General features: G+C 43.9%; 1 protein-coding gene across 3 annotated transcripts in view; it reads right to left on the bottom strand.

Annotated features, from left to right (window-relative positions):
• The window catches only part of LOC105482849 (abhydrolase domain containing 6, acylglycerol lipase), a 55605-nt gene that overhangs the window by 28487 nt on the left and 7188 nt on the right, over positions 1-19930 (bottom strand). For 2 of the 3 annotated variants that reach the window (XM_071091973.1, XM_011743221.3), the window contains 2 exons: positions 15216-15280; positions 8496-8639 (listed from right to left, as the gene is read on the bottom strand). In XM_071091973.1, the coding sequence (XP_070948074.1) occupies positions 8496-8614 (119 nt within the window). In that variant the 5' untranslated portion in view covers positions 8615-8639; positions 15216-15280. The remainder of the gene's footprint in view (positions 1-8495; positions 8640-15215; positions 15281-19930) is intronic. The other variant, XM_011743228.3, reaches the window with a different exon arrangement.

The raw sequence follows: 19930 nt of genomic DNA, 5'->3' as shown, positions 1-19930 counted from the left end.
TAAACACTTGAGGGGATGGATACCCCATTCTCCATGATGTGCTTATTTCACATGGCATACCTGTATCAAAACATCTCATGTACCCCATATATACATAGTATGTATCCCCCCCAATTTTTTAAATAAAAATTAATAAAGAAAAAAATGAATACCCTTTATGAGCTTCTAAATTAGAAAAGTGGTGGGTTTTTAAAATTGAGATGGGGTCTTACTCTGTCACCCAGGCTGGAGTGCAGTGACACAATCACGGTTCACTGCAGCCCCTGTCCTCCTGTGTCCAAGTGATCCTCCCACTTCGGTCTCCTGAATAGCTGAAATTACAGGTGCATATACCATGCCTGGCTAATTTTTTAATTTTTAAATTTTTTTGATAGAGACCGGGTCTCCCTGTGTTGCCTGGGCTGGTCTTGAACTCAAGTGATCCTGCCACTGAGCCACTGTAGCTGGCGTGTGTGTGTGCGTGTGTGTGTGTGCGCATGCGTGTGTGCACACACATGCATTTATATAACCAGTTACACAGTTCAGCCTTTCTAGAAAGCAATCTGGCATAAAATATCAAGAATCTTTGAAACCTCATGCCCCTTGTTGACCCAGTAATTATAGTTCCAAGAATAATCTATCTCAAGGAAGTAAGTAGCAACCTTGAAAAAGAATATTTTTAAAGATGTTCCAGCCATGTTATGTGTTGTTTAAAATACAAAAAAATCAGTACTAACCTTAGTGTCCATGAATAGGAAATATATTAAACTACCATATAGCTAGGTGATGTCATATTCTGCTATTATTTAAAATGGAGTTTTCAAAGAATATTCAATAACATGGAAAAATATTTATGACATGATGTCAAGTGAAAAAACAGGATGCAATTTTATTTTTAATACTGTTGATTCCAATTATGTTAAAAAAAAAAACTATTAAGTATACACAGATGAAGTGGTGGGGGGGAGAGGTGGGAAGAACAAAAGAAGCATTGAAGAAAATTATTCCAGGGGTTATGGGTAATGCACATTTTCTCTGTGTTACCTTTTTATTTTTAAATTATTTATTATTTTTTATTTTTGGTACCGGGAGTGGGGCTCGAATGGGTTACGTTTTTATAATCATCAAATTCTCTATAACTCTCATACAAATCACAGTGTGAGATCACGGAAGAGCTGAAAGGACCTGGTGGAAAAGGTGAAACTTCAGCAGACTACTGGATACTCAACATACATCAGCTGGAAGCTGGAGAAGGTGTGCCAGGAGGTAGAGACGGCAGAGGCAAGGGCCTGGGGGAGAGTGAAGTATGACTTGGACCAGAGTGAAGAGACAAAGGGTTGGAAGGCAGCCAGACTGCCAGACTCAGGAATTGAGGGCTTCTTCATTACCAGATGGAGCTCTTTGGTACTACTTGATATTTTTCATTTAATTGGTACATCCACTGGACAAGTTTACCTAGGCTCCACAAACAAGGAGTTGGAAAACTAATATTTTTTCTTTTCTTTTTTTTTTGAGACGGAGTTTCACTCTTGTTGCCCAGGTTGGAGTGCAGTGGCGCGATCTTAGCTCACTGCAACCTCCGCCTCCCGGGTTCACATGATTCCCCTGCTTCAGCCTCCTGAATAGCTGGGATTGCAGGCATGCACCACCAGGCCCGGCTCATTTTTTTTTTTTTAATTTTTTTTTTATTTTTTAGATGGAGTCTCACTCTATCGCCCAGGCTGGAATGCAGTGGCACTATCTTGGCTCACTGCAACTTCCACCTTCTGCGTTCAAGTGATTCTCCCACTTCAGCTTCCCAAGTAGCTGGGACTACAGGCGCATGCCACCACGCCTGGCTAATTTTTGTATTTGTAGTAGAGACGGGGTTTCACCATGTTGGCCAGGCTGGTCTTGAACTCCTGACCTTGTGATCCACCCACCTCAGCCTTCCAAAGTGCTGGGATTATAGGAGTGGGCCTTTGTGCCCGGCCTCTAATTTTCGTATTTTTTTTTTTTTTAGTAGAGACAGGGTTTCTCTAGAAACCCTTTTAGTAGAGACATGTTGGCTAGGGTGGTCTCGAACTCCTGACCTCAGATGGTCTGCCTCTCTCAGCCTCCCAAAGTGCTGGGATCACAGGCATGAGCCACCATGCCCAGCCCAGAGAACTAATATTTTCAAATGATCCCCTCAACGAAAGAGTAGGAAGATGACTCTAAGATACCAGGCCAGCTGAAAAGTTCTGAAAGACCCATGGCCCAGATGGAAAAAAACAACTTCTTTGGTTTAATGATAGTATATAATAGAGAATAGATTACCTCTAATTCACAAAAGCAGAACCTTACAGAACAGAAACAAAGAGAAGAATTAAGGTGGGATGAATGAATGTCTCAGGAGAAAGATCTTTTACAATCTCAATACACGCACCAAACTGCTCCTGTTTCAGGGACAGAAGTCACTGAAGGCTCTATTGACCTAAATAGAAAAGCTCCAAAGAGGACCTCGCCGGCTTTAATAAAGTCTCCTGGAGTCCAGAGTCCTCACCCTATAAGTCTCTCTCTAGTTAACAGGAACCTCTGAAGAAAAGAACTTACAGATTTTTTTATACTGTGGTAAATAGACATAACATAAACATTTACCATTTTAACAAGCGTACAATCAATGGCATTACACAACACTGCTAAATTGCCACCACTGTCCATTTCTAGAACTTTTCATCATCCCAAATAGAAACTCTGTACCCATTAAACATTAACTCCTTATTTCCCCCAGTCCCCTGGCAACCTCTATTCTACTTTCTCTATGAGTTTGTCTATTCTGGGTAAAAGTGGAATCATACAAAATTTGTTCTTTTGTGTCTGGTTAGTTTCACTTAGCACAGCTGTTCTCAAGGTTCATCCATGTTGTATTAATAGCATGCATCAGATTGTCATTCCCTTTTAAGGCTGAATAATATTCTATTGTGTATATACCACATTCTGTTTATCCATTTGTCTGTTGGACATTTAGGTTATTTCTATCTTTTGGCTATTGTAAAGAATGCTGCTATGGACATTGGTGCACACATTGAGACCCTGCTTGCAATTCTTTGGGATTTACACTCATAAGTGGAATTGCTGGATGATATGTTAAATGTATAACTTTCTGGGGAGCCAACAAATTTGTGCATAGTCACTATACTATTTTACATTCCCAACAGCAGTGCATAGGGGGTTCCAATCTCTCCACATCCTCACCAATGCTTCTTTTTCATTTTTTAAAGTTATGTATATCTTACCACAACAAAAAGAAAGAAACCAGGCCAGGCATAGTGGCTCACAACTGTAATCCCAGCACTTTGGGAGGCTGAGGCGGATGGATCGCTTGAGCCCAGGAGTTCAAGCCTGTCTCTATAAAAACCTGCAAAAATTAGCTGGCAAGGTTGCATGCACCTGTAGCCCCTGTTACTCTGGAAGTTGAGGTGGGAGGATCACTTGAGCCTGGGAGGCAGAGGTTGCAGTGAGCAGCCTAGGTTGGTCTCAAACTCCTGGGCTCAAGCAATTGGCCACCTCTGCCTCCCAAAGTGCTGAAATTACAGGCATAAGCTGCAGCACCCAGCTCCAAATTCACTAATTAATTCCAACAAATTATTTATAGATTTTTTTGGACTTTCAGTGTACACAATTGTGTCATCTGCAAACAATGAACAATGTCAGCTTTATTTCTTCTTTTCCAATTCTCATCCCCTTTTCTTTCTTTTCTTCTTTTTTTTTTTCTGAGACGGAGTCTCACTCTGTCGCCCAGGCTGGAGTGCAGTGGCGCGATCTCGGCTCACTGCAAGCTCCGCCTCCCGGGTTCACGCCATTCTCCTGCCTCAGCCTCCCGAGTAGCTGGGACTACAGGTGCCTGCCACCACACCCAGCTAATTTTGTTTTGTATTTTTTAGTAGAGATGGGGTTTCACAGTGTTAGCCAGGATGGTCTCGATCTCCTGACCTCGTGATCCGCCCGCCTTGGCCTCCCAAAGTGCTGGGATTACAGGTGTGAGCCACCGCACCCGGCCCCCTTTTCTTTCTTATATTTATATAAGTGAACTGCTCACTATGATTTCTTACCTTGATTTCACAACTGAGTTTCTTTGGGAAAACAATCATCTTAGAAAATCTGTCTTTTTCATCTTGTGAACAGTCCTGATATTTTCATTACACAATGAAAATCAGACCTGATGTCATCCGCAGTGGCCACAGCATCCCCAGTGTGGCTCTCTATTGACTCACGTTGAAGCATTTGGTACCTCCTGCAGGAGCAGCCATAGTCCACGGTGCTGTGGAAGTGTGCTGGCCATGCTCCAAGGACACTTAGACCCAGAGAGAGCTGCTCTGAAGACTTGCTGTGGCCTACTGGGGACACCTGTTCTTGTTCCCGGAGGAGCTGAGACGATCCCAGAGGGAACTCCAGGAGCTTGCACGATGTGATGACTTCACCAAACCCTTATGATCATATGGCAGGACAGTGGGGAATGGGGAGTGGGTGCCAAGCTCTCTCTACTGCCTGCTGATCCTGTTTGTGTAGCAATCCTGAAAATTAACCTGACCTACCTAGGTCTGTGAGGTGAACCCACTGGTGGTCATTACTAGCAGCCGAGCCAATGAAGGCCTTTGGAGGAGTCGCTGTGGTTAAGGGATGTAAGTGACTCATGGTGAAGCTGCTCATTCTATGACAACCACTGTGTAAATGTCACTTGCGGTGAGGCTATTTGGAGGAAACAGTCTGTACATTTCAGTGATGCGGAGGAAGTGCCTCACAGGATTGCTGACAGCTCTCTGCAATGGCATCATGGGTTTTATTACTAAAACCATAATCCTCCATGTCACAATGCCACCTGGCATGATCTGAAAGGTTTTCTAGGATTTTCATCTTCCCCAACCAGCTGGGTTTTCTTCTTGGCCTGTGTGCCCGAGTTCCCAAAATAAAGAGCATTGTGTTTGTCTTTCAGCCACAGCTCTGAGCTGGGTGACAGGCATGGGCAGGCTTTAAGACCCCATGCATCCATACTGCCAATTAAAGAGGCTCTGAATGCTCTGCACTGTGGGGCCTCTCTGGTTTTTTCGTGGTATTATTTGTTAATAAAAGTAAATTATTTGCTATGCAGCATCATTCATAATAGCCGAAAGGTGGAAACAACCCAAGTGTCCATCAACAGATGAATGGATACACAAACTGTGTACACACACAATGGAATATTATTCAACCACAACAGAAAGTGAAGGAGTGACGCATGCTACAACATGGAGGAACCTTGAAAACATTATGCTAAGTGAGAGAAACCAGACACAAAGGTCACACATTATATAACCCCACTGATGTGAAATGTCCGTAATGGGCACATCTAAAAAGACAGGAAGTAGGTAAGTGGTTGCCAGAAGATGAAGTGAGGGAGAAACTGGGAGTGACGGCTACTAGGTATGGGGACTCCTTTAGGGAGGTGGAAATATTTGAAATTAGATAGTGGTAATGGTTGTACAACACTCTGAATACATTAAAACCACTGAATTGTACACTTTATTTATTAATATTTCATTTATTTATTTATTTAGACAGAGTCTCACTCTGTCACCCAGGCTGGAGTGCAGTGGCACGATCTCGGCTCAGTGCAACCCCCGCTTCCTGGGTTCAAGCGATTCTTCTGCCTCAGCCTCCCAGGTAGCTGGAATTACAGGCACGCACCACCACGCCTGGCTAACTTTTTGTATTTTTAGTAGAGACAGGTTTTACCATGTTGGCCAGCTGGTCTCGAACTCCTGGCCTCAAGTGATCCACCCACCTCCTCAGCCTCCCAAGTGCTGGGATTACAGGTGTGAGCTACCGTGCCCAGCCTTGAATTGTACACTTTAAAATGGTGACTTTTATGTTACGTGAATTTTAACTTAATTAAAAAAGCAAATTATTTGCTATCAACTTATTTTTCTCATTACAAATGAAACATCAAAATTACCCTGACACCCTGACTCTGAAAGCCTTCTCCTCGACAGCCCAGGGAACTGTTGGGGGACTATGCAGCATTGAGGTTGGTTTCCACACGAGGTGGGTGGAATAACCTTTATATAATCACACCTCTGTATGTGGCCATATCCATGGTTACAAGCCACATCAGTGAATTGCGTTCTCTGCTTCAATTTCATGTGGTTAATAAAAACAGCGTTTTGTGTGTGGCAGTCCATGATGCCTCGACAAGGCTATGAGAAGGGGCACGCAACTCTGGCTTCTCCATGTCAGGGGTCATCCAGGAGCCTTAGCCCACAAAGCACAGAACTCCTGCTACCAGCACTGCAAGGGCAACGGCATTTCAGCTTCAGAGTGAGTCTCGCTTTCTCAATGCAGAAGGTGGGTCCCAGGTGACTCGGAAGAGGGTCACAACTCCCCACTCTCACCCCCAGAGAGCAAGGGTGAAAGATGAAAAGCTCCCTTCCATTCAATTAGTTTCCTTTCAAGGATCAGAGCCTGGCTGGCAGGCGGAAAATTCCACACTCAAGTGAAACAAAAGGGAGCCAGAAAAGAGGGCAGATAAAGGGTATAACACCCTCCCTGCACTCTTCTACATACAGAAGTGAGTTCCGACTTCCCGAAGTCCCAGTTAGATCTCAATGGGCTTACCTATAGCACAGAGAGGAACCAGGTCTATTTTGGTGCTCCCTTCATCACGGGATGTACACCATGGGGGTGGGAAGGGCAATTTCATTTGATAATTGGACAGTGGCATGAAAAGGCAATGAAGCACATCATGAGAAAATCACTTTCTTTTTGACTGTTAAACTTCTGGTTCCAACAAGGAGAAAGGCTCAGCTCAGGGCTGCTACATCTTTCACGCTGCTCATGCTTTGTAACAAAGTAAAAGGAGACACAATTTAATAAGACCGTTTAATGTCATTGTGTTTATTTTTACTTTTATATATATATATACATTATTTTTTGAGATGTAGTTCTGCTCTTGTTGCCGAGGCTGGAGTGCAATGGCGCAATCTCAGCTCACCGCAACCTCCACCTCCCGGGTTCAAGCAATTCTCCTGCCTCAGCCTCCCGAGGAACTGGGATTACAGGCATGCACCACCATGCCTGGCTAATTTTGTATTTTTAGTAGAGACAGGGTTTCTCCATGTTGGTCAGGCTGGTCTTGAACTCCTGACCTCAGGTGATCTGCCTGCCTCGGCCTCCCAAAATGCTGGGATTACAAGCATGAGCCATCTGCCAGGCACTTTTTGATATTAATTTGCTATTTATGACAAGCTTTCCACTTAAGGGAGTGATATTCATATCACTTTTTAAATACTTGATTTAATGATTTTTATTTTAAAGATGGCTCACTCTAAAGAAAATACAAAATAAGGACAGGTGGTATCCAGAGAGGACAAGAATAATAGTGGTACAAGAATGACATATTTTGGAAATTTATTTTTCTTTCTGTCACTTCTTTACTAATGACTTCTAGAACAACTCTAAAAGTATTCTGTCCTACACATGCCATCTCAATGGTTCTGGTCTTTCTTGTTCATTTTTCAGTAACATCGCTGCACCTGTCAGGACATCACAGGGTCAGAATCCAATGATCAAGGCCAGGCGTGGTGGCTCACACCTGTAATCCCAGCACTTTGGGAGGATGAGGTGGGAGGATCACTTGAGGTCAGGAGTTCGAGACCAGCTTGGCCAACATGGTGAAAGCCTGTTTCTACTAAAAATACAAAAATTAGCCAGGCATGGTGACATGCGCCTGTAGTCCCAGCTACTTGGGAGGCTGACGCAGGAGAATCGCTTGAGCCTGGGAAGCAGAGGTTGCAATGAGCCAAGATCACACCACTGCACTCCAGCCTAGGTGACAGAGGGAGACTCTGTCTCAAAAACAAAACAAAACAAAACAAAACAAAAAACCAAAAAAACAAAAAACATCCAATGATCAAGAAGATATCAAAGGAGTTTCCATAAAAATGTACAATACTTGCTTGAAGACAGAATCACTGACTTTGGGAATGTGGGTAGAGAAAGATGCTATCAGAAACCTGAAAGGGCCAGGCATGATGGCTCATGCCTGTAATTCCAGCACTTTGAGAGGGCGAGATGGGTGGATCATTTGAGGCCAGGAGTTTGAGACCAGCCTGGCCAATGTGGTGAAACCCCATCTGTACTAAAAATAAAAAAAAATTAGCTGGGCTTGGTGGCACACACCTGTAAAATCCCAGCTACTCAGAGGCTGAAGCAGGAAAATTGATTGAACCTAGGAGGTGGAGGTTGCAGTGAGCCGAGATCGTCCCACTGCACTCCAGCCTGGGCAACAGAGCACAACTCTGTCTCCAAAAAACAAACAAATAAGCCAACAAACCTGAAAGAACTGATCTGGTAATATTCTTCAAGAGCACTCCCAAAATTCCAAACAGGATGAGTACCTTTCAACTTTTCTCTATGTCTATTTCCTGATAAAATGTAGGACAACAACCACAAAAAGGACAAGCAGAGAAGTTGTCAATATTATGATACTCTTGAAAATGTCAATGATGAAACTGGCTTACCAATAGTAGATTCTTATCAGCGCTGAAGGCCACAGAAGAAATGAAGCCACGAATGCCAGGATTGGGATGGCCAGTGTCCCGCCCGCAATCACAAACATGTTAACCACATCAACATCCATCCTGCTCTTTCAGGCTGGCTGACTCCTGCAGGGGCCAAAGAGAATGACGATATTAAAACTCTGTATCAAGGGAAAAGAGGCGAAGAAGCAAAGGGGACAAGAAAAGTGAAGTTCTCGGAATGAGGGTAAAGAACAGGAGGAAACCAAAGCAGGCAAGTGCTTTAAAAAAAAACAAATAGACGTGACAACTAAAAGTAACGAGGAATTTTTCAGAGGAGCCTGGATTTGTAAAAAACACTATAAAGGACGTTGTTGGGACAAATATGGAAATCTGCATAAGGGCTGGGTATTAGACAACGTTATTGTATCAGTGATACAATTCTTGAGTATGATGATGAAATTGTGGTTATGTATGTACATAGGAAAATATCTTCTCTCTTAGGAGCTGTCTGCTGAAGTTGTAAGGGGTGAAGTATGATGGTATCTGCTACTCACTTTTAAAGGTTCAGGAGAGAAAAAGTAGTGTGTGTTTGTGTATCTGTGTGTGTGTGTTGGTGTGTGTGTTGGTGGGAGGAAAAGAGAGAAATAAAGCAAATATGGTAAAATGCTAACCACTGGGGAATCCAGGTGAAGGTTACATAATATTATCCTTTCGATCTTTCTTTAGGCTTGCAGTATTTAAAAATAAAAAGAAGCTGGGCGCCGTGGCTCACGCCTGTAATCCCAGCACTTTGGGAGGCTGAGCTGGGCAGATCACCTGAGGTCAAGAGTTTGAGACTAGCCTGGCCAACATGGTGAAACCCCATCTCTACTAAAAATACAAAAACTAGCCAATTGTAGTGGCAGGCGCCTGTAATCCCAGCTACTCTGGAGGCTGAGGCAGGAGAATCAGGAGAATCGCTTGAACCCAGGAGGCGGAGGTTGCAGTGAACCGAGATTGTGCCATTACACTCTAGCCTGGGCAACAAGAGCAAGACTCCATCTCAAAACAAAACAAAACAAAAACAAAAACAAATAAAAAAATAAAAAAGGAGGACAGATTGGGCTCATGCCTGTGATCCAGCACTTTGGGAGGCTGAGGCGGGAGGATCACTTGAGCCCAGGAGTTTGAAGCTGTAGTAAGCAATGAATGCACCACTGCACTCCAGCCTAGGCAACGGAGTGAGAACCTTTGAAAAAAGAAGACAGACTTTTAAAGAAATCAATGAACAAATATACATGTACACATGGATACAAGAAACCAGTAACTGTGATTGCATCTAAGGTGGGGAATTACATAGCTAAGTGTCAGGAACAGACAGGAGACTTATTTTTCACTTTTTAAAACTTTTAAGTTGTTTCGTAAATATATAACCAATTCTAAAAATAAATACGTAATATAAAGTTAGGGGGGAATAAGCCAAAAAGGTAGTTTTCAGTGTACTTTCTGATGTCTTCCTAAAGACTTACACATCTGAAGGCTAGAATGTGGGATGCATGAGAGTAAGGACCGGGTGTCCCCAGCACCAAGACTAGGACCTGACACATTATCGGGGCATTAGAATTCCAGCTGTATCACAGGCCCTGCCCTGTCCTGTCTTATGAGCTTACAATACAGTTCATTCTAGCATGGAATGAAAAATACTTCAGGCTGGGTTCCGTGGCTCATGCCTGTACTCTCAATGCTTTGGGAGGCAGAGGCGGAAGGATAGCTTGAGGCCAGGCATTCAAGACCAGCCTGGTCAACATGGCAAGACCTCATATCTATTTACATATATATATATCTGTGTGTGTGTATATACACACATATATGTATATACACACATATATATCATAAAGTATATAAATATATATTTCAAGTCCCATCATTTTCCTCAATACAACACCTGGAAGGACCTGGAAGCCAGGTGTGACTCTCTGCCTTGATTCCCAGTCATCTGTGCTAAGTGTGCAGGATTCACCAAACATAATACAGATTTCTTTAGGAAAAGCATTAACATCTAGCAAATCATGGCTTTCCTTACATTTCCTGGGAAATGAAGCAATCTCTCCCATATGCCTCTATCGACTGATACTTAATTCAATTTGATAACAAGTTCAATGCAGCACAGTATAACCTCCCAAATCACTGAGCACAAGGGTCAGCAGCTTTTTCTGTAGAGCGCCAGACAGTGATGATTTTAGCACTGTGGGACACAGAGTCTCTATCACAGCTACTCAATCTGCCACTGGATGAGAAAGCAGCCATTGAAGATATGTAACAAATGAGTATGACTGTGTTCCAATAAAACTTCACAGAAATAGACTGTAGGCCAAATTTGACCTGTAGGCTCTAATTTGCCAACCTTCGATATAGCACATCAACCCTGTCACATAGGAAAGGCAAGTGTTTCATCCTGTTTTATAGGCTGAGGGAATTGAGGCTCTGAGAGGCTAACTAGCCCAAGGTCACCCAGCTGGTAGTCATGATTACAAAACAGGTTTCTAACTCCAATCCACTACCTTTGCACCAAGTTCCACTTTGTCTATTTTTTTTTCCCCCCCACAAATGGCCGGTCCTCAGTCTCTGTAACCTCTTTGCTGTTAGGTGTCTACATTCATCATCCCTAATTTCTCCATGAAGATATGAGCTCTCCATCTTCAAGAGGTTTCGCCTAGCAAGCACCTCACAGCCTAGAGAAGGAGACACAGGCACCCATAGGTGGGTTAGATGGTTCTTTTCATTACATACACATACTCTACTTGAGTACAGTCCTGAGTCTACAGTGATGAAAGCTGCCACCTTCCCAGGGCATAAGCACTGGCTTTGTCTCCAATGCAACTGCCCTCTCAGTTTCTTAGTCACTGTAAATAATTTTCTCAGCACACTGAAATCATTGGCCTGCTTTTCCTTCTGGAACCAGAGCTCCTTGAGGGTAGGGACAATCATGTATGTTCTTTCTCAGTGTCAAGTATGGCACAGGACACAAATAAGGTACAAATGAATCAATGAAAAGCAAATTTACAAAATGGGTTCCATCTGTTTCATTTCTTTCAGGAACAACCATTCCCAATGATTCTGTAAGAGACCTGACATCTTTCCTCTTTTAGTAATTACAAAAATCCCTGAAGGAGTCACCTATTTAACACTGGCTACAATTTACCCTGCTAGAAGGCATCACCATCAAGGAGTAAGCGAGTTAATCACAGACTGAAGGGAATCTGTACAGGTCTGTTGGAACATCGTGGGCTGTGAATGAGTTGACAAAGATGGGAACTGTCAGCTTTGAGAAGACTTTTCCACATCATACAAAGTCCTTAAAAACTGCTGGGAGCCACTGTGAATTCAGATTACTGAGCAGCAGGGAGTCCCTTGGACTAGGAATTAGAACAATTTATGCCCAAAGCCATATATATCATAGACTCTGACACTGGAGATGATAGCCCCGAAATGAAGGCATGATCATCCAAAAAACCCCTCTCTGCTCTGTCGGTGCCTGCCAAAATGCCAGTCAGTTTCAGCGAAGGCCGCATCTGGCTCCATCTTCTATTTAACAGCAGAATAAAGTCTTCCCTAAGCAGCTTTTGTAGAACATGATCAATTTAGCAAGGTTTGGACTTATTACAGAAAACCCTGCACACTCTCCCTGACAAGGTCAGATAAATCCAGACCTTAGTTGAAGAAACCACAATTCTGAGTTTTCTGTACAGATAAAGAGTAGGCAATGTATTCCTACCTCTACAACATCCTTCATTTTACAAAGGACTGGCTTCAGCTTTCCTTTAAAAAGACAGCTCCCCTGCCATGCTGGTGTTTATTTCTAGAATACTCTATGTACCCAGGGGAGAGGCTGGAGGCAGAAAAAAACTGAAGCATTGTGATCCAGGAACTGCCAATGGCCAAAAATCAGAGATCAACTAAGAAGTGTAACTTGAGTTTCCCAAAGCATGGGACAACTGAGAGTTTGCAAGATGACTTTAGTGAGTAGGAGAGTACTAAAGAGTGTTTCAGGGGTATACAGCATCGGATAACAACATATATACTAGGAAAGTCATCTCTTTTCAGTTCTTTTCAGTCCTGCTTGGGTCAAAGAGAAACTCTCAGTGTGGTGGTGTTAAACAGCTCTCTAGGCTGGGCGCAGTGGCTCATACCTATAATCCCAGCACTTTGGGAGGCTGAGGCAGGCAGATTGCTTGAGCAGAGGAGTTTGAGACTGGCCTGGGCAACATAGAGAGACCCTATCTCTACAAAAAATATAAAAATTAGCCGGGCATGGTGGCATGCGCCTGTAGTCTCAGCTACTCAGGAGGCTGAGGTGGGAGGATCACTTGAGCCTGGAGGCTGAGGTTTCAGTGAGCTGAGAATGTGCCACTGCACTCCAGCCTAGGTGACAGAGGGAGACTGTTTCAAAAAAAAAAGGAGTAAATTTAAAGAAAAATGTTTAATAGGTGATACATGAGTCTAGCAAAAATCTTGATGGTTGTCCATGAATGGCAGACTCATGCGATGGATGGCACCAGGCTGGGGCCACCAGTGTGGCAGCTGGCCCTCTCCAACGTGGCTCTTCCACATGTCAGCTGGGAGACCTTGGCTTTCTCACCTAGTTAATGAGAACATTCAAATAGTCGTGTCTGTTCTTTCTTACTCTGGTGACTTAAACATTTCTGGAATTATGCCAGGCCATTAAAGAGTAGGATCTGGCTCGCCCCCACAATAATCTTCTTTCCTATTAGAGTTCCCAGAACCTAAAACATCACCTGGCAAAGACTTGGTGCTTGATCATGTTTATCGCCTGACTGAATACACTGAAAAAGAAAAACACTTCATTTTACCTATTTATCGTGTAAAGTGAGGCACCCCAAGGTTAAAGACACTGCGGCACAGTGTGAAGCAGGCAATGCCAGGAAGGAGAGCTGGCCATGCTGGCACCAGGAAAAACATACTCTCACATCCCAGGCTCAGGATCCTCTGCCACTACCTAACACCCAAGCTGTGCATTTGGGGGCCCTTATGTCTGAACACAGTGGCAAAGATTAATTGGATGGGGGACATGTCAGTGGATCCAGATAAACATTGCATCAGGGAAATGAAGTTTAATCTGGGGTTAGGAGTAAGGCACATCTCACAGTTTTCTGTTAATGTTCTCACTGATTTGAAAACTGGGATCTTGAGTTCTGATATCTTAGTCTTCAGGGTATAAAGTAAAATCCAAGAATAAACAACGTAAAACACTTTAATAGAATCTCATAGACACATCTCACCTCACTTCTCCTGACTTACTGATTTCTGTCTTTTTTTTTTTTTTTTTTTTTTTTTTTTTTGAGATGGAGTCTCGCTGTGTGAGCCAGGCTGGAATGTAGTGGTATAATCTTGGTTCACTGCCACCTCCGCCTCCTGGGTTCAAGCGCTTCTCCTGTCTCAGCCTCCTGAGTAGCTGGGATTACAGGCATCTGCCACCATGCCTAGCTAATTTTTGTCTTTTTAGTAGAGACAGGGTTTCACCATGTTGGGCTGGTCTCAAACTCCTGACCTCAAGTGATCCCCCTGCCTCAGCCTCTCAAAGTGCTGGGATTACAGGCGCAAGCCGCTGCACCTGGCCAACTTACTGATTTCTGCCGACAGTAATTGCATCAGTCTAACCTCCTAGATGCCAACGCAAGTTTCATTCTCCTACTTGCTCATCACTCCTGTTAGCCAAAGGTGAAGAGGCACTAGCACTGGAGTCAACTTGTCCAAGTCTAAACAAACTGCACTGCCCAATATATGGCAATTTAAACTTAAATTGATTAAAGCCAAAGAAAATTCAAACTTCAGTTCTTCAGCCACACTAGCCACACTTCAAGTGCTCAACAGCTACATGTGGATAAGAACTACCATATTAGACAGCACAGCCTTAGGGGACTTACATCCCTAAAAACTAATCCCTAAAAACCCAATCCCAGTTGGGTTCAACATTTACTAGGAATGTAAAGTAAAAAGAAAAATTGTCACCAGGTGTAGGAGTTTGTATGATTTGGACCGCAGCTCCCCTCAGTCACCACACTGGGTCCAGGTCCTCCCTTCCTCTCCCTCCTGTTTCTGTAAAGGCTATTCTTTCATGCCCCACAGTCCCACCACCATCAGCTGCCACAGGAATCTTCTCAATTTCACACCAGGGATCAGGCTGTGCTGGTCTCATATTCACCAAATAAAATGTGAACTCTGACCGCCCCATGTGGTCCCAGCTGAACTTCCCAGTCCTGACACCCACGTCTTTGCCTGCACTCCAAATAACCAGCTCCTAGCCCCCATGCAAGCCCCACACAGCTTCATTCTGTCTTCCTTCCTGCTGTCCCCTTGGTGTGGAGCACACCCACGTCTGGGCTGCCTGATGAACCCTTCTCTGCCCTCAGGGCCGGTTCAAGTGTCCCCTTTCCAGGAAAGCACTGGGGCCCATGAGCCCATGCCTTCCAGACTCCCTTCAAATTCAGAGGCAGGTTCCCCCGCAGAGTTTTTCAGAACTATTTGTAGGGGGTTTTTAGGGTGTGCACCAGAGCTTTGAAAACCACCAGGTGCCCTTCCCACCAGACCTACTGATCAGAGAAATCATGCAGCACAGTTTGGCCTGCAGAGGGCTTGGGAGCAGGGCTTACAATAGTAGTCCCAGTCTCATTAAAAGCTGCCTTTTGGGGTAAATCTATGGTGGTTAAAATCCATACTCACTCTTCAAAGAGCACAGCCTTCTCTCCCAACTGCTACTGGCTCTGGCAGAAGCTGAAAATGAGATTCTGGAATCACAAGAAATAAAATGACACAGTATTAACTCATACTAGCGAATATGAATGAAGTGCTAACAGCCGGCCAAATTGCTGGCTTCAGTGAAGGTGGAGTGCTGTCTTCCTCAGCACAGGCAAAGTACAAACAGCTTGTGGCTTTATACTACAAGTCTCTTGTAGTATAAACAAGGCTTTATACTTTATAGCCTCTTGTTCAGGTCACCTACGCCAGTGAGGCAATAAGGCAAATGTGCACAAAGGGCAGGGCTTGACAGAGGTCAAAGAAGAAATCTGGTGAGTCATCCAGCATGGAACGATAGTTAAAGCTCTCCTCCATTGGGGTTAGGGCTTACCTAAACAGTGTGTTCAGAAAGGAATGGAAGCAAGGCAGCAACCAATGGGCAAGTGAGGATAATATTGTTACCAGAGTGATGGCACTGGTACTGTCAGGGGAGCCGCACCGCTCCAAAACTGGGCCAGGCAGAAGCAGGGAGGCACTACAAACTGCCCAGCAGCCAGAGAATGAGATGAGCAAAGGAAATGAAATCAGCAAAACCCCTGAATTGTTTCAGATGAAGAGTTAAATATAAAAAATAAAACCATCAAAGTTCTAGGAGGAAACATGAGAATCCTATTTTAAAAATATCTCCATAGGAAAGGGCTTTCTAAGTAATGTCTAACATTCAGAGGCCATAACAAAAAGAGTATTAGTTGCATAAAAAAGGTTTTAAATTTCCACCTGGAAAGAGATACAATAAATAAGATTAAAATTTGTAAATACATAATAGAGACAACATAGTAATTTCCTTAATGTATAAAGGGTTCCCACAAATCAAGACCAACAACAGCAAAACCTAATAGAAAAATGAGCAAATGATCTGAACAGATAATTCACCACAAAGGAAATCCAAATGACTCTTAAACATATAAAAAGATGCTCAATCTTATTTATAACAAGAGATATGCAAATTAAATCTACAGGGTGATGGTGATCTTCCTTTATTGTACTGGTAAAGAACAAGAAGTTTAATACAGACTGTGCCATTGAGGCAATGGAAAAATAGATGCTCTCATATAATGTACCAATTTGCATTCTCATCAGCAAACTCTACAGATTGCAATTCGGCAAAATCTGTGGCTATGTAAAATGCACATATCCTTGACCTAATGATCATCTCTTTTTTTTTTTTTTTGAGATGGAGTTTCACTCTTGTTGCCCAGGCTGGAGTGCAATGGCGCGATCTCGGCTCACTGCAACCTCCGCTTCCTGGGTTCAAGCTATTCTCCTGCCTCAGCCTCCCGAGTAGCTGGGATTACAGGCATGCGCCACCACGCCTGGCTAATTTTGTATTTTCAGTAGAGACAGGGTTTCTCCATGTTGGTCAGGCTGGTCTTCGAACTCCCGGCCTCAGGTGATCTGCCTGCCTTGGCTTCCCAAAGTGCTAGGATTACAGGTGTGAGCCACCATGCCTGGCTATGATCTTTTCTTCTAGGAATTTATCTGTGTTTATGCCTGATTATGTGTGAAAACGTTTGTGTAAGAGTATTATAATAGTATTCATAATGGCAAAAGATTGGAAATAATTCACATGCTCACATAGAGTGAACTTATAGTTAAGTAAATGATGATATAGCTTTGCAAAGAAATACATGTAGCCATTAAATACAAATAGAAATTAAATATAAGCCATCTGAATAATGAGACAGTCCTATTTGTTCCTATGGGTAATGACCTCCAAGGTACATTAACTCAAAAAAGCATGGAACAGAAGACAGTGGTTAAGAGTAATACCTCTAATATTGAAAAACAGAGAGTGAGAGAGAAAACATATTTGTTATGCTTATGTATGTGGGAAATCCTTCTGAATGGACACAAAATAAATTGGCCATGATTATAGTTAGCACTGGGAAACTGCAGGACTGGGGACAGAGATGAGAGGGAGACTTTTCACTGATACCTTCTGTCCCTTTTGAAGTGCTACTATGTGCATATTTAATGAAAAACTGGGCATTTAATGAATAGCCTGGGCATTGTGGCTCACGCCTGTAATCCCAGCACTTTGGGAGGCCAAGGCGGGCGGATCACTTGAGGCCAGGAGTTCGAGACCAGTCTGGCCAACACGGTGAAACCCCAACTCTACTAGAAATACAAAAATTAGCCAGGCGTGGTGCTGTGTGCCTGTAGTCCCAGCAACTCAGGAGGCTGAGGCACGAGGATCGCTTGACTGGGAGGTGGAGGTTGCAATGAGCCATGACTGTGCCATTGTACTCTAGCCTGGATGATAGAGCGAGACTGTCTCAAAAACAAACAAACAAACAAACAAACAAAAATACTACAATATAAACTCCTCAAATAAAGTAGTCCATCTGTATTGTTCAGTATGGTAGCCACTAGTCACATGTGGCTGCTTAAAATTAAATTGAAATTAAATAAAATTTAAAATTCGGATCCTCAGCTGCACTAGCCACATGTCAAATGCTCAGTAGCCACTAGTTTGTGGTTATCATATTGGACAGCAGAAATATAGAACATTTCCCTTATCGTGCTTGCTTCGGCAGCACATATACTAAAATTAGAACATTTCCCTTATCACAAAAGTTCTACTGGCCAGTCCCAGACTCTACACTAGTTCAAGAGGCCAGGCACCGTGGCACACACTTGTAATCCCAGCACTTTGGGAGGCTGAAGCAGGAGGATCACCTTGAGCCCAGGAGTTCGAGACAAGCCTGGGCAATGTAGCAAGACCCCATCTCTGTTAAAAATACAAAAATTAGTCGGGTGTGGTGGTACATGCCTGTAGTCCCAGCTAGAATCCCTTGAACCTGGGAGGCGGAGGTTGCAGTGAGCCAAGATCAGGCCACTGCACTCCAGACTGGGTGACACAGTAAGACTCTGTCTCAAAAAAAAAAAAAAGAGCCCATTAGAGACAGCAACCAAATATTAACTGTTTCACATTATGAGGGAAGAAATACAAATGTGAATGCTGGAAGGATGGAGGATGAAACTCCCTCCATCTCCACACACGCTACGCAGCCTAGCAGCCCGCTCTATTAACATTCAATGATTCAATGACTGGGGGACTACTGCCTACGTGACTGTCCAAAAGTTATGCCTGCATGGCAGGAACTTTAGTCCTTAAGACTCAAAGTCCAGTAGTCTAAGATAGAAGATAGGAATTTAAATTTTTCTAATGATAAACGTTCTTATCATTCTATCCTGGAAACACATGACCATCCATAAACCACAAATTCTTATCTCCTTTGTGGTTCTGGGAGAGGTACTGGTTAGATGGTTCACTCTCTCTTGCTTTGCACCAAAACTCTGACAACTGGTTCCTCATGGGGGTTCTCATTCAAGAACCAGTCTAGCCCACAGTCCCTCCCTGCTTTGGCCACCTGGGCAGCACCGTGGGAAAGAGAAGTCAGTCCAGTGAGGCTTGTCCTGTGGGTGGAGGATCAGAGAGAACCAGAAAGCAGTGCTACCTGATCCTCTAGAGAAGTGACAGGCAGAGGGGGGACAGGCAGGCAGATCAGTCTGAGGCTCAGCTGGAAGGCAGGGGGGTTGTGTATCCTGTGGTACAGCTTTTAACAAATCACACTGGCCAAGAAGCAAGGCAATGAAACATGTCACACATGCACTGACCTAGCAACATCAGCCTCTTTGGTCAAGATGTAGGCTGTGGTGATAGTCTGGAATAACCGCCTGCTTGAAAACATGTTTAAAACAAGACAACCCTACAGAAATACAAGCCAGTCTCCTGCTGGATAAAACAGGAGCCAAAAGCCACTTGACCCTTTACCTTCAAGGAGCCCAAAGTCTTCAGGCTCTAGTGGAGCCCACAACAGGCTTTGATCTGAACATTTCTCACTGAATTAGCATGAATACGTGTACTGTCATCAGCCAGGTCACCCCTCAATGGTAAAGTGCTAGAAAGAGCATCATGTACGTGACTATTTGCCACATGGCTGAAAGGAATTAAAATAGCTCTCTATTGGTGTGCTATATAGCAGACAGCAAAAATAGAACCTCAGCACCCAAAACATTCTCTGTTGGCCAAACTTGTACTTTTAAATAAGAGGAAAAGCAGGGAGGTCAAAGATGCTTTTGCCCCTCCCTCCCTCCCTCCTTCCCTCCCTCCCTTCCTTCCTTCCTTCCCTCCTTCCCTCCTTCCAAGACAGGGTCTCCCTCTGGTGCCCGGGCTACAGTGCAGTGGCACCATCTCAGCTCACTGCAACCTCTGCTTCCAGGGTTCAAACAATTCTCATGCCTCCTCCTCTCCAAGTAGCTGGGACTACAGGCATGCACCACCACGCCTGGCTAATTTTTGTATTTTTAGTAGAGACAGGGTTTCGCCATGTTAGCCAGGCTGGCCTCAAACTCCTGGCCTCAAATGATCCACCTGCCTTGGCCTCCCAAAGTGCTGGGATTATAGGCGTGAGCCACCATGCCCAGCCTGGGGTTTTGCCTTTCTAAAGGAGGTGAAGTGGCCAGGTGCAGTGGCTCATGGCTGTAATCCCAGCACTTTGGGAGGCCCAGCTGGGTGAATTACCTAAGGTTAGGAGCTCAAGACCAGCCTGGCCAACATGGTGAAATCCTGTCTCTACTAAAAATACACAATTAGCCAGGTGTGGGGGCGGGCACCTGTAATCTCAGCTACTCAG

Source organism: Macaca nemestrina, chromosome 2 (genome assembly GCF_043159975.1).
Source record: "Macaca nemestrina isolate mMacNem1 chromosome 2, mMacNem.hap1, whole genome shotgun sequence".
In the NCBI taxonomy this organism is placed as follows: Eukaryota; Metazoa; Chordata; class Mammalia; order Primates; family Cercopithecidae; genus Macaca; species Macaca nemestrina.
Note: the sequence above shows the minus strand (reverse complement) of the source record. Positions and strands in the feature narration are given on the sequence as shown.